Here is a 15,015-nt window from a genome sequence, read left to right as displayed (position 1 = left end):
TAGTCCTTGTGAAAATATAGTAAGTATATGTGAACATAATAATAAGTGAAAAACTCAAGAATCACCAAACCTCCCTGCTGATAATGCTAAGATGGCAAGATGGAGAATCATTCAACACAAGCTTCTGATGAGCTGTTTATTACAAGACTCTATTACAAGACTGTGTTTCCAGACGTTTCCAGATATGAGTTAAACCGTTATCAAAAATCTTCCAGGCTCAAGGCTATGAAAGCTACAATTTTGGTGAAATATGAGTTTAAATTCAGCGAGTGTCCCAACTGTGTTAAATATTAAAACTGGAGGACGGGAAACCAGTGATGGTTTGCTTCTGAAATGTTAATTTGTCAATTTGGTTAATGGTACTCGGATTGGATTACCTCTATATAAAATCCAGGGTGGGATTTTGGCTGTTACGTAAAACTAAATGGATGAATAATCATGCAGATTCATGCGGTGTGAAATGATTCACTTGAAAATAAAGAGCAAAACAATGAACACTGTGTAGGTGTGTGGTGAATGAAGGAATTAGTATACAGTTCTGTGTCTGTTACGTATTATATAACAGCTAAATTTAAATATAAAAAGTGTCATATAAGCATGACAGTATATAGTTATATAACATATACATCAAATGGCAGTACAAGAAACAAATCACTATAATCAGAAACAAACAATGATCTTAATTAAGAATCTTTGGCCTAAGTTTCCCTACTAAGCCTGACTTCACCCTGCTGTGTAAAAGTGTCAACCAACTGTGTCTCAGTGTAACTTGACGCTGGGGTAATCTAGTTAAAGAGATTAGCAGGGGGGTTATGTCGCAAGAGGACGGCAAAATAGACATAATCCCTATAGGGTGTTCCCACAGTTGGTCCAGATTTGGTCTTTTTTTCCACTCAGCTAAAGGTGATGAATGTTAGACCAGACAGAACATGTTTACAATGTTAACTATCAGCAGATGAATGTGAAAACAGCCTTCTAGTGTCAAACTACATCATTCTGCAAACATTCAATGGTAGGAACAAGATTAAACACATTTTTGAGTGGAAGGGGACTTTAAAGGATATGTTTAATTAGTCTGTCTGTCTTAAAACAATATTCAGGTACCCAAATGAACATTGAAATAGGTTTTTCTTGTTGTAATTATTCCTCCCGCCAATAAAAGATCCCCTCATAATGCACTTACAATGTAAGTGATGGGGGACAAAATTCACAGTTCTGTGCAAAAATGTATTTATAAGTTTATCTGAAGCTAATATGAAGCTTCAGTCATCCAAATTAGTCAAATCAAGTAGATATCTTTCAAAGTTACAGTATTTTTAGAGCCAAATGTTCTCTTTTTGTTACGATCCTTCCACTGCAGTTCAACAGGGACACACATTTATACTAAAAAGACTGTAACTGTGGAGGGTACTAACTCGATTTGATTAACTCAGATGGCTGAAGCCTCATATTATCTTCTGCACAAAAGGAGGACTGTGGATGTTGTCCCCAATCACTTATATTCATACAAGTGCATTTGGAGGGGATCTTTTAATGGTCAGAACAGGAGGAATGATTACAGCGAGCAAAGCCAATTTCAGTGTTCATATGGTCAGCTGAATATTGCTTTAAGACTTGTAAAATTACAAGTTACAAGACAATAAAAACATCTTTTATTTCCTTGTCTTGCACTAGCATTGCTGGCAACTGAAGAGACAATTTAACATCAATCTTCATTTTACATCATGCAATTTATTTGGCCATCGCAATCAAGAAACTGTTGATCAACACCTACATAAAATAAGGCATTATGCAACCATCAGTTTTCATGCTCTATTTCAAGGCGAGGTGTGTGGTCTAAACATATTAAAGCAGGAGACCTTTAAAGAGAATGACTCCACTGTATTATGTAATGGAAAATAAAATACAGAATGCAAAATACATTCTTCAATAGGAATGCAGCCTACACACAATGAGTGTGTTTATGAGCAATCTAGTTTCCTGGTTATTATTAGGTTTTTGGTGTATTCTGGTTATGTGTTTGTGCAGGTAAACAACCTGGATTAAACCTCATCCTACATTTGAGAAAACCAGAATATGCTGGAGTATTTCTATATGACCAAGGATACTGTGGCATGATAACACCTTTCCCAGGCTTCTCAACACTGTCTGCTATATCTAAGTTCTCAACTCTAGTCAGTACGACACAAAAATATAATGAGAATCTGTACACTGAAATGTAATTGAAAGCCTGACATCGGTAAAGCAGAGGATAAATTGTACTGTTGCTCTATTTTCATTACTAGTAATAAGATAAAGAAGGTAAATGCAGGTGAGTGGTAAATACAGCAGGCGCTGAAGCAGAAGTGACAGAGTGGCTGGATGTGGAAGGGTCACAGACATGCCCGCGCCGACAGACATTCAGAAACATTGTGTGCATGTCTCGTTATTAATCAGTCTGCATGTGTTGTGCAGTTGTTCAACCCACATGCAACCACACACAGCTCACTCTGTGCAGCTCTCATTCACTTACCTAGCTGTTACTATAGAGACACAGCAGAGAAGAATGCAGAAAGCAGGCTGGCAGACAGATATGTAGGAGACCTGGGTTGAATCTTAATAGTGAGGAGAAGGCTGGCTACACTGCACTGGGAGAATATTACATAACACTACTGCAGGAGTCTACCATGAAGTCAACCTGTTAAGACTTGAGAAAAAAAAAACTATGACAAGAAAGACCTCACAGGTCATGTAACTGAGCGAGTATTTTTCTTTTCAGGTTTCAAAATTAGAGTTTTTGTCTTTATGCCACTAAAAGTGGATCAATCATTTGACAATTTGTAATGTTTCTGCCAACAAAAACAAAACTGGTACATGTAAGGCTTATTTAAAACATAACTTTCCTCTTTCCTTCTTTCCTTCCTTCCTTCCTTCCTTTCTTCAGACATCAAAGAGCTTAGTTGGGTACAGCATTAGTACTTAATGTGGCTTACGTTTCACCTTTACATAGCTCAATTTAAATAGTTCAGATGAATAAAATTAGGGTTTGATCCTATTTTTTTATTACCACAGGACTGACATAAGATGGCAGTAAATTAAAGAGGAAGTTTGTCTATGTCTCTCCTCTCTATCCCTCTTTGTGTTCTCATTTGCCACCCCCCCCCCCCTTTTTTCTGTCTCCCCGTTCCAGTTTCTCTCCCTCTCTCTCTCCACCTGCACACTTCTTAAACTATTTCACTCCTGCTCTCTTTCTGTCATGATTCTTTTTTTTGTCATTTTTCAGTCTACCTTTCTCTGTTTTTGCTCTGTAAATAGATACAATATGCTCCAATAACATAGACAGAGAGAGAGAGAGAGAGAGAGAGAGAGGGAGAGAGGGAGAGATAGAGAGTCACAGACAGTTCTGAGACTGCAGCAGATTCTAGCCAATCATATGAAGGAACCCCGCAGCCCACATGGCTTATTCACAAAAAACAGGAGGAAACCCTTATCAATCCAGCTCCATTCTCACATACAGTACATCATCAATGTACAAATGCTCACATCTTAGGAAGCTTTTTAAATCGTTTAATCTGTTACATTTTAATGTTAAATGCAATTAAGATTAAAAGACATATTGCGTAATTTCTCTTTAATTCTTTCCAATTTTGCACATACCTAAAATGTGTGAGCCCAGTTTATAAGATGTTGCAGATTTTGCGTCAAAGTGTGATTTTTTTTTTTTTTTTTTTTTTTACAACTTACTTTCTTCTTTGTTTAGTGTCTGTGTTCCCATTTCAGTATGTGGCCCCATTTGAAATACCCAAGACACTCAGACAGGAAACTAAATATATCCTTTATATGTGCCAGCATGCTTCACTGTGTCCATTGTATCACACTGCTACATGAACTGCGACATAATCTGGAAAAGAAATAGAGGTGGTCTAACAAAGATATACCTGCCATTTGCTTATACGCGTAAACCCCTGAGGATGTAAAACCTCCAAACATTTTGTCTTTGTGTCAATATCTCTTTAAAATGTGTCTTATTACAAATACAGTATATTAAAAAAATCCTTTCTAAGTGAAAATACTTCTCTCTGATGAGTTTCAGTTTCATGGCAACCAATGAAATCTCCTGAGTTTCTGTCTCATGGCAACCTAAAGTAACATCCCAGTAAGCATATTCGTCATGGACTTATTTTATTGCATAAGCTTGTCTCAAGAGTTCCCTGCAAATCAAAGGATTAGTGGGTGGTGTGAGTGGATAAGAGGCTGTCCAAGTTGATTACTGCTTCAGCAAACTGCATGGTTTGTACAAACATGGGCCACAAGCCAATAAAGATATATAAATAAAGTATGTTCTACATTAAGACAGAAATACTAAATGAAGAGAATGCAAGAGAGACAAGAGATCCTACATAAGTTTGGATTTATTTAAATGTGGTCACCATAAACAATTATTGTATTGACCTTTTATTGTAACATAACATGTAGAGGGAGTGAAATCAATGGTGGTGCAACACCAGAGTGCATTATCAAGGAACCTATTTTATGACAACACACTGGTTCAACTTTACACATTTAAATACCAATTTCCATCGATGAAACACAGGAAGAAAAATAACTGTACTAAAGATCTAGTTCACAGATGATCATCCTAGAACCATTGGTGACATTAACTGCAAACTTAATGGCAAACACTCCAGCGCCTGGAATAAAGCACTGGTACATGACCATTATGTTATAACACTGTGCAAAACATCCAAAGCTTTGTTCACAGCTGTGCAAAATAGCAGCATTACATTCCACTCTCCAAGCAATGGGTTCACAACACAACATCACAATGAGCTTTTAAAAGGACCATAATACTGAATAGTGACTGTCAGGTTTGCCCTGTAAGCTTGGTTTCAGAGTAGGAGTCAAATCTCTTTTAGCTTATAGTGTCTGACACGCAAGTGCAAATGATAGTCTTCTGTCACTTAACAACAAGACACCCTTCACATTCAATATTTACATTTTGAGAAATTGTCTTTGCTGAACTGAACCCAGCGAAACGAGCCCTAGAACACATTTACAGAAAAGGGCAAAAAAAGACTATTTGACCATTGACCTCTATTTGTTTTTATGCTTGAACTACATCATATACAGCCATCTTCAAAACAAGCAGAGGGAAATAAAATAAAGAGTAAATGTGGGATATGTACATGTAAACCATACAGTATCAGGCCAAGATTAAATAATAGTTGGCACACGTGAGATTTTGCAAAAATCTCTTGAAAAACTGTACATTCCTCTCAGTCTCTAGTAATGTTAGCCTCTGCAATATATTATAAAGCAATACACAACAGAGGCCCTAGATTGATACTCTTGCTATATGGCCAGCTACAGGCCCATTTAGTTTGGTTTATCACATTCCAGAGAGAAGATACTCCCTTCACTACTTTTCCATTTTTGCCCCCTACCCTTACACTAAATTTGAACCCACTGCCTACTTACAGTGCATCATTACAGTGTCATCTTGGTAGGCAAAACCAAGTCGTTTTAATTCAAAGTGAGGTGGTCGTTATGGAGACATTGGTGGTTTTAATCATAGAAGAGGAGCTGAAACATATCAGATATGCAGATAGCCATGCAGCATAGTGTTTTATCATCTAGATAAAGTCTGCAGATGTTTTCTTATACCCAGAGAGGAACATCTACAGTGTTTTGTCTGCTTAAAGAAACATGCTTCGATATCTGTTGCATGTGACTGTGTTGACAGGTGGCTCAGAGTTTTTAAAAGTACAATATACTGTAGCTATACCTCTTCTTACAAGGCTTAGGCTTATGTGCTGAAGGTGCACTGGGCTGACTCTGGTCCTCTTAAGCCACACTTGGCTCTGTTGTGGGGCCAAGTGACTCAAATAGCAGGGAGCAAAGGGAGAAATAACTGCACAGGTCAGTACCTCGGACAGCTCCGCCTCTCCACTCCTCACAAACACGGGTCTATTCTAGTCCTGCCTCGGTCACCTTACTGCGACATCCACTCACTAACCCAGAAAGTGGGCTAATCATGAATGAAATGGGGATTTGAATGTCACCTAAGGAGAAGTTTGTAACGCGAAGTCAATCCCTGCGTCACTCAAGGGACAAGACAGAATAGGACAATATTACCATTGGCATGCATTTATGAAAACTCCTGTTGCCTAAACACCCTACTGAAGTTGTGTAACACCATTAGAGAGAGATTCAGCCCAGATGTGAGAAGCCTTCAATGTTGGCCTTTACATTCAAAACCATCCCAGTTATGTGATTTTGCACATAACATTCATGTTTTAAAAATACACACAAGTGTCCGTTTGTTTCCATGTCAGCGGTCCAGGATTGGCTCGCTGCTATCCCGTTGGTTTTTGAGGTCCTGGAAGACCTCGGTGAAAAAGTGCGGGTCTGCGTTCAACTGCAGCATTTTGGCACTCATCCTGTTGATGATCCGGAGCGACGTGTCCCAGAAAACGTCCTTGTTTGTATCGTTCATGAACGGCTTGAGTGGGTAGGAGATCTCGTTGCCCATGTAGGAGTATGCGAGGTAGAGGCAAGTCTGAAAGGTGCCCTGTAACTCGGCGGGGTTGTCAACGGTGTCCTCTATTGTATCATCGCAAAGCAGGTAGACGAACACCACGTTAGCCGGCGTGATGAACCCCTGGTCCTGCCAGCCCTGGAGCAAAAGAGTCCGGTCAACGTTTCGAAACCAAAGGATCACCTCTCCGCTGTTTAACTCTTTCACCTTATAACACCTGCGGCACATAAAGTCCCCCAAACAGCGCAGTAGCTCCCCGGTTGAAGCCTGGATGACTATCCGCCTGGGGGACAGCAGAGACAGACGGCTGGGTTGTTTCTGGACCGTAGAGAGCCTTCCGTTTTGGTTGACAGCCTCGTTGTTTTGCGTAGGCACCGTGGGCACCGTGGGCACCGGGACTGGGATCGGTGCTTTGGGTTTCTTCTCTTCGTTTTGGTGCGTTTTCTTGATGTTTTCGTTGTTGAGCTGAGCCACCTGGCTGGACGGGAGCTCACGGGCGGGCAGCGGATTCGGAGTCACTTTCTTTGCGCTCTTCTTGGCCGAATTGGTCACCAGCTTCTTCCAGGACAGAGAGACGAACATAGAGTGCCGTTTAAGGCTCTTATCGTTTTTTCCATCTCCTGCGACGTCGGCATCCATTATAGATGCCTTCTTTGACGCCGGAGATATGGAGAGGACGGTTCCCATGTCTGCACAGGAAAGAGCCGCGAAGGTATGGATGCTGCTTCAACTTCAATACGCAGTAGTCTGCAAGGTGCGAGGCGGTGAAGAATAGTCACGACAACGATTTAAACTCCATTTACACGTCTATTCATTCCAAGTAATCACTCCTGTGCGGCAGGGAACGAAGATGGAGCTCGTCTTCAAAGTGAAGTTGTAATCCAACAGATGCTCTGTCTGCGTCTCGGCGTGGAGACGCTGCGCCACAATCCTGTGAATGTAGTCTGAGCGAAGATTAGTCGCCCTGCGTAAATCAAGGGGTTTAAACAAACCAGCAAGTGCAGCTCCTGACTGACAGCCGAGCCAGCCAATGAGAGAAAACAATCAATGATCCAATCAGTAGGAGTTCAGTACAAGGTTGCCATTGATGATAGCCTAAATACAGGTGTCAAGTACTATTCTTGTTCCCTCTCCACTAGTCCACTTAACTTTGGAAAATGGTTGCTATCTATAAATCAGACTATTTTCCCCTCACCAAAATAGGTCCAACAACGGTGAGAGATGTGGCATATGTTCATTGGCCTATTGTATATTACTATACAATAATATATTACTATACAATAGGTGTATTTGTTTTTCTTTTTAAATTAATATAGTCTATGGTTATGGAATAATTGACCTATGCTCTCTTTGGAGAAACGTTGATCAACAGTTAAGTCAGTTCAAAGTAACACTGTCACTGTGTTGACATTTCACACGTTTCACACATTGAAATCAAGAATAATCATTTTATCAATGCTGCAGAGAGCAACAATATTTGGGACACCTTTAATATAATTTGGGAAGCCTTGTTTGACATCTGAACATCAGTGTAAAATGTTTTTACTTTTTACTTTTTTTGGGCAAAAACTTGCATAAGACCTACATTTTCATATTGGATTATAACTTGCAAATTATGTAGTTCACACTTAAAATATATAGTTTGTCATCCTTTTGATTTCTCCACATTGTGATGTGGTACACCACTAGTCCCTACACCATGGTGTGTCACCTGTTAGACCAGCATGTATACCAGGAAGTCTAACTATATACATATAAATGTTATTTTGCTCCTGGTATCACTGACCAGCAGCCTTTGTTCAAATTCAGTTGCTCCACCACTGGTGTTGTTTATGTAGGGATTTGTTGAGCTGGAGACATTACCAATCACATATTGCATGAGAAGCAATTTTCATATATGTTTCATATATGAAATGCTTCTATTTTCATATGTGTGCCATGTATGAAATGCCCCTTAGACAAGCAGACTGTGAAGGTCAGACAGCTGTTTTCTTCCCAGTCAAGCCAACCTGGCTTTATTATTGTTGCCATAGAGACAGCGCTAAAGTAAACAATATTATAGCAATGTTGTGATAGGGACAAGGTCGCCTGGAGTCTTTTCCTTCAGATTTGCGGTGGCATGTTACTGGGTCTATACCGGCACTTTGAATTGTAACTGCTATATCCTTGGTCGATCAAGTTTGTTTTGGTCAATAAATCTTTTTGCATAAGACATCCATATCTCCTGGAGTTTCTGAATTGACAAGCTCAAGATATTCATAATATTGCAAGTCCTTTGTGCTCTGATGTACAAACAACAAATTAGAGAGCGAAGAAATATCCTCAGTCTAATCATACTGTGTGTAAACAAACCCAGTGCTGTTGTGTGTGTTCAATAAAGGTTACAAAACTTCTCTTCTGAACTGGTTTCAACATATTTGAAACCACACAAACACTTCATTCTTCTCCCTAATGTTTATAAAAGAATGTTCCCTGAAGAGTTGTTGGAAAGAAATGTGTACAAAGTGTTTGTGCCGCAGCTTCCGAGTATTTGAACTATGCATAGTACAATTTAAATTGCCAGGTACTGACAGCTCTGTACATCTGAATACATATTTTGATCAGGGCTTGTCTTTGGGATGTTTTATTTTTTATTACTGAGGTAAAAAGTGTTTTGTAGCAACTGTGTAGTAGGTCAGTTTTAATCACACACCCGGCGACTGTAGGAGTGCATGCATGTCTCAGGAAACTCAAGGGTCATCCAATTACCTTAATCAGAACTGGCACCCCTTCACTAAGTTACATGACTGCTGTCTGATCTTTCCATTCAACTTGAAATGGAAACAGATACTAATAGCACTGAAAGCGTAACACCATGGAGTCATCAGAAGTGAGTTAACTGTAGAGGATTATGGGATAAATTACTATCAAACTGTGTTCCAACCTACTTCTTCTTATAGTTCCCCAAATCCAATATATTGAAATGCCAACTACATTTGCGAAATAAATATGAACTGTGCATTTTTTCTACTCTGAATGAAAACTGTAGACTGCCCGGGGCTGAAGATCATTCTCTCTTCTTCTGCTGATTCATCCGTAGATAATCACAGTAACTGACGAGCAGTGGGAAGCCTCAAATCCTCAGTTTCTTTTTCTGACTGCAAGTTTTCTTTCAGTTTGGTTACTAACTAAACAAGTATAATTCCAGCTTCATGGAAAGTGTCGTGGTTGTACTGTATTTGTCAGTGATCTCAACAACTACAGTCCAATATCTGAACTTCTACTATTGACTCACTGAATTTTCTACAGCCACAGATGTCAGGTTTCACTGGGGTCCCAGCACAATAACATCTGCAGTTTCAGTAATCCATGATATTGTCTCTCCTATGGATAAAGAATAATTTTGTGCTACTCTTTTTATTGACGTCTCAAAAGCATTTTATACTGTTGATTACAAACTACAATCTGTAGGCCTGGTTGATGTCGGACTCAATTGGTTCCACTCTTACCTTACAGGGAGAACTCATCCTGTTGCTGATGGTCCTCTTATTATCAGTAATGGGATGCCACAGGGCTTACATCATGATTTTCATTATAGTGGTACCTCCATTTTCACGCAGATTTCCTATGCCCCTGGCTCCATTCTAACCCAGACCCATCTTCAATCTGCCTTTGATGCTCTCAGGTAATCACTTTTTAACCACAGATTATCTTAAATGCAGAAGTACATGTTATTCTCCACATCCACCAAACCAGAACTTTAATGGTACTCATATCACTCTTATTGAGTCATACAAATACTTAAGAATTCAAAGATTCATATTCAACATTTGACTCACAAAAATCAAATTAAAACCAGTCTTTCTGTGTAGAATTAAAGTTTTTTTTCTAAACCATAATATTATTCGGTAAACATTTATGTCACTTTATTATGGAGATATTTTGTAGTGTCAAGCTATGCCATCATTACTTTAGCAGTTAAACTCTCATTAAGTTGGATGAACTTCCTTACTGACAGGAAGGAATAATCATCTCACAATATTCATCTACATCTATAAAGCTTTACTGATAAAGCTTCCAAACTACCTCACATCTCTCTGCTCATTTAGATCTTGTAATTACAATACACAATCTGATACTTATCCTTAGATATTTCATACATTATGTATGATCTTGGCTGAACTGGACTCAGGTTGTGTGCATTTTTGACTGGAATGAACTGCAAAATGCACTCAAGCTAGATTCTTTTATTCTCCTAAATCTTTATGATCTTTTTTATGACTTGTACTTGCTTTTATTGACTCTATCTCAACAAGACTAACCTGATTAAATAAAGTTTTAAAAAAAGAGGTGAATCTTTTATAAGTACATAGAGAGAAATAAGAGTATACCCAGTTGCTTTTTATAGCTTCTCTTTCCTTCTCTTTCCTTCTCCCAGGAGCTTTAGTGGAGTTTGACTAAATTCCTGGCATTCTCCACATGCGTTTGATCTCTTGTCAGTTCGGATAGTAAATGGTGAGGAACCATGAGGCCCAAGGGATGCAGTGCAGTCAATCACAGTGTGAATGTACTAAGTTTAGCATAATACAGCTAATTTATTGGCAATGTGAAATATCTGGAATCCTGCAGCAATTTATCTGCAAGGTCTTGTCAAAAGTTAAGAGAGGATTCAGTGAACTATCCAAAGCTTGCGGATAAAACATTTTGACAAGCAAAAACACAAATATTACACTTGGATCTGATGATTTTAGCTGCAGAGAAGGTAGATATGGATACTACAGTAACCTAGTTAAATTATACTTCAATCTTACTAATTATCCCATATACACTACTTTCCCTCATCATCATCATCATCATCATCATTATCATCATCATCATCACTTAGACAATAGACACCATCAGCATGATCTAATCATCATTACCACCATCATCTATGTGTATCATAAGGATGATTAAACTCTGGCATGACTGTCATCACCAATAAGCTGTCTGTTGAAACTGTCAACCAAAGTGACTGTGAAGAGATGAAAGATTGAAAGGTAATTTAAATCAAACTCAGCAGTTTACGATGAAAGACAATAATGTGCCATAACTGTAAAGTGCTACCCATTTCACACAAACTCTTTTGATCATGCCAACGTTTGATCAACACATTATAAATCAGATGCTGATCAAACAACACTCTTTCATCAGAATCAAACAAAACAGAGCAGGATGTGACAGAGGAGAAGCATAATTTCAATATATTAGACATGGAGCATCAAGCTGGCTCTGTTAGATATCACTATGCAGATACCAAAGGAAACCACAAGAGTCCATGAATCATAGGTTTGGGTGATTAGGGTGGTGAGAGGAAGACAACACTTGAGAGAGCCGTGGCAAGTTGGGTCTGGTCCTGTGTGGGAGGATTTTTGTCTTTGTCTTTAATCTTAGTTATTTTTGTTTCTGAACACTTTCATAGCATATTATGCTTATGTAATTTTGCAAATGGATAGTTAGGTAATCAAATGCCTCACACAGTAGGCCTATATGTTTTGAATATGAAATGTAAAGCATGCCATTACAAAATTCAGTGATTGAGACCATAATGACTTGTTGACCTAGTATTTCTAGAGAGAAGTTTCTAGAGAGGCGTTTTTTGTATAGGAGTCAATTAGAGCCAGGGTTTTTTTTGGCATTGCACTTTAAGATACTTCTGCATTGGCTTCAGCCTCAAGCTGAGGTAGTTGCTGATTGGATTAAAGCTGCATTAACCGATTTTTCAGGCCACTTGGGGACAGCAGAACAAACTGTAAACACAATGTTGACATACAGTATTATCATCTTATAAAGTTGTTATGTGTTTGCAATGCAAACAGTTGCCTATTTGCTCATCCAACAGACACAGAGCAACATTAGCATTTATTTGAAGTCATGTTTTTAATGACTTGATGAATGTAAAGCCCCTTTCAGACATGCAGTCTATCCCTGAAATGTTCAGGAACATTTCTTGCATGGGGTCATGTGTGAATGGGAGCAAAGATCAATATTCAGGGAAATCTGCACCGCCAATTTCCCACCTCAAGACCTAGTAACATATCAGGGAAAACGTCGGTATGACTGTGTTGTGAATGAAAGCAGTAACATTGCAGGGACAAGCACGTAAAGGGTTATATCCGTCTGACGAAAGATGCTTTCACGTGGAACAAGTGAACCAATCACACTTGACGTGTAGGTGACGTACTGCAAGTTGGGTTAAAATATGTTTCTGGAAACATTTGAGGTGAGAAATAGGCAATGCAGTAACACAGTCTTGATTCATATTTGATCAGTATTGCCTAGTTTGAAAGTTTGATCTGAGCCTCTTGAGGTTTGCCCTCTTCTTCTGTGGAGTTTTATGGTGGTTGACATCCATAAGTGTTGCATTACTGCCATCTGCTGGACTATCCCTTGTCCCATCTATTCTGGCATTGCCACGTTATGTGTGAAGAGGCGCAAGACGGAAATGTTCCTGAACGTAGCTGCATGTGTCAATAGTGAAAATCAATTTTATTTTATGGAGTTGACAATCATGAGAGAAACACTGTAAAATCTTTGGTCGACAATCCAGAACTGTGGATCACACTGTGACACATGTCCATTGACGATCGATTTGGAACTTTGGTGACCGAAGACGGTCTGCAGCAAAATTTGGACAGCATCAGAAATTTTAGAGCAAATTTTCACAATGTGACTGCTGTTACAACCAATATCTACAAACAAAACATCAGAATATGACATGAAATGACACAGAATACACTGGCTGGCATGACATTTCTTAAGTGCGGTTTTCTGAATAAGGTTTCTACCTTTCGGCGTTTTCCAAATTGTTTCAGCTTTTTCAGCCTCAAATTGATATCATACAGTTTGACACATACTGTAACCAAGATTTTATTAAAGGTGTCTCACGCAATGTAACATGCAATACACTTACATGAACAATGTTGTCACACAGTCTAAAGGTGCCTTTACTCTTTTAGCTCTGATTTTGGTCTCCACAAACTCCTGAGGGAAAGATCTGATTCTTTAGCTAGTTGCTAACCTTGTATGTCTGCTGTTTACTGCTGGGCAGGTTAGGTTGTGTGCAGTGGCCCTTTGGACAAGACTTTTCACTCCAACTGTGCTCACAAGATACAAAAGTTATATCACAACTGCAAATGTAGGGCAGATATTCTCCTCAGAAGAAAAATATGAAAAAAACGTGGAAATAAGAGTATATAAGAGTACATCAGGCTGGAACAAAATTAATTTCAACTAACTGTGCAAGGTTCCTGCGCTGGTTAGGTTACTATTGGGGAAGTTTAATAACATCAAATATTTTGACCATTAATTGACATAACTGCTAATTTCTGAGTCACAGAGGAGGGGTGAAAATAGCAGGAGAGGAGGTGTAAAGAAGAGGAATGGAAGGTAAGAGAAAGGTGTCTTGTAAGTGATGGAAGAGGTTCAGGAAAGAAGATGGGAGCATTTATTTAACAAAAAAAATCCTGCGGTGGTGAAGACACTCACAAAGAGAAAGATGGAGGCAAAAATGGAAATTCAAGGAGCTAGGTGAGACATTAAATACAATATAGAGCCATAAATAACAATCAACCACAGTGCCTGGCAGTGCAGATGCAAGGCGTCTACATTGCGATTCCTACATCAATACTTTATGTAGTGATAACAACAAACACACACCATGTGGAGTTGTTTTGTATTCCAGATGATCATCACTAAAATGATTCATTCCAGGATGAAGGGAACATCTGATGAGTAAATTAACCAGACAGACAGAACATCTAGTACTATCTATCAGCACATGGGAAAATAATGAATATAGCAATTTTGATACAATTATGAATTCTGTCCCATTGTTCACAATGTTATTTAATCCAGTATGTCATATTATGCAGAATGAATAGATGTTGAGGAAGATTGAATCATAACAGCTACTTAAACTTGTCATCTACAGTATAATGACTGGGTTATCAAAGCCTATTGCTGACTGAGCGGGAAGGAAAAGCTAAAACATCAAAACTGTCAGCTGCTGTGTGCACATATTATGCAAGATGATGTAGGAAGGGAGGACATGGAAATTTCTCTCTCCACTTTCTGTGGTAATGTGCCCCCTGGTGGTGTTTTAGTTTAACTGTGGCAGCTGCAGCAATTGTTATTGTCTTCTGCATTACCCACATTGAATATTTTAACTTGAGCTGACTGTAATGTATTCATTTTCAGAATTCATCTACAGAAAAAAAAAAAGCACAGATTTTTTTAAAAGCACCTGTTTTCATTAATATTACCTAAAATCTATACTTTTAGGTCAGTATATGTTCTACATATAGTCTTGTCTGTGTTGTTATCTAGTTTACCAAAGAGTTTTTTAACGTATTGAATCAAAATGTGTAATTAGTTAAGATTTACTAGGCTACTTACTTAACCACCTTACCATTAATACCAGCTTGATGTAAATTTTTTCTATTTTATATATTTATCAATTTATTTTTGGATTCCGAAGC

The 15,015-nt window shown here is 38.6% G+C and overlaps 1 protein-coding gene across 1 annotated transcript; it reads right to left on the bottom strand.

Annotated features, from left to right (window-relative positions):
• Positions 1 to 4,373: 4,373 nt before the first annotated feature.
• Positions 4,374 to 8,685, bottom strand: cdk5r2b (cyclin-dependent kinase 5, regulatory subunit 2b (p39)). Its single transcript, XM_044366887.1, has one exon. It carries the CDS (start codon positions 7,202 to 7,204, stop codon positions 6,311 to 6,313), a length of 894 nt encoding a protein of 297 aa, XP_044222822.1. The 5' UTR covers positions 7,205 to 8,685; the 3' UTR covers positions 4,374 to 6,310.
• Positions 8,686 to 15,015: the final 6,330 nt, after the last annotated feature.

Source organism: Thunnus albacares, chromosome 11 (assembly GCF_914725855.1).
Source record: "Thunnus albacares chromosome 11, fThuAlb1.1, whole genome shotgun sequence".
Classification (NCBI taxonomy): Eukaryota; Metazoa; Chordata; class Actinopteri; order Scombriformes; family Scombridae; genus Thunnus; species Thunnus albacares.
Note: the sequence above shows the minus strand (reverse complement) of the source record. Positions and strands in the feature narration are given on the sequence as shown.

Coding starts and splice junctions, on each gene's coding strand:
- cdk5r2b (XM_044366887.1), bottom strand. CDS start 7,204: ATGGGAACCGTCCTCTCCATATCTCCGGCGTCAAAGAAGGCATCTATA.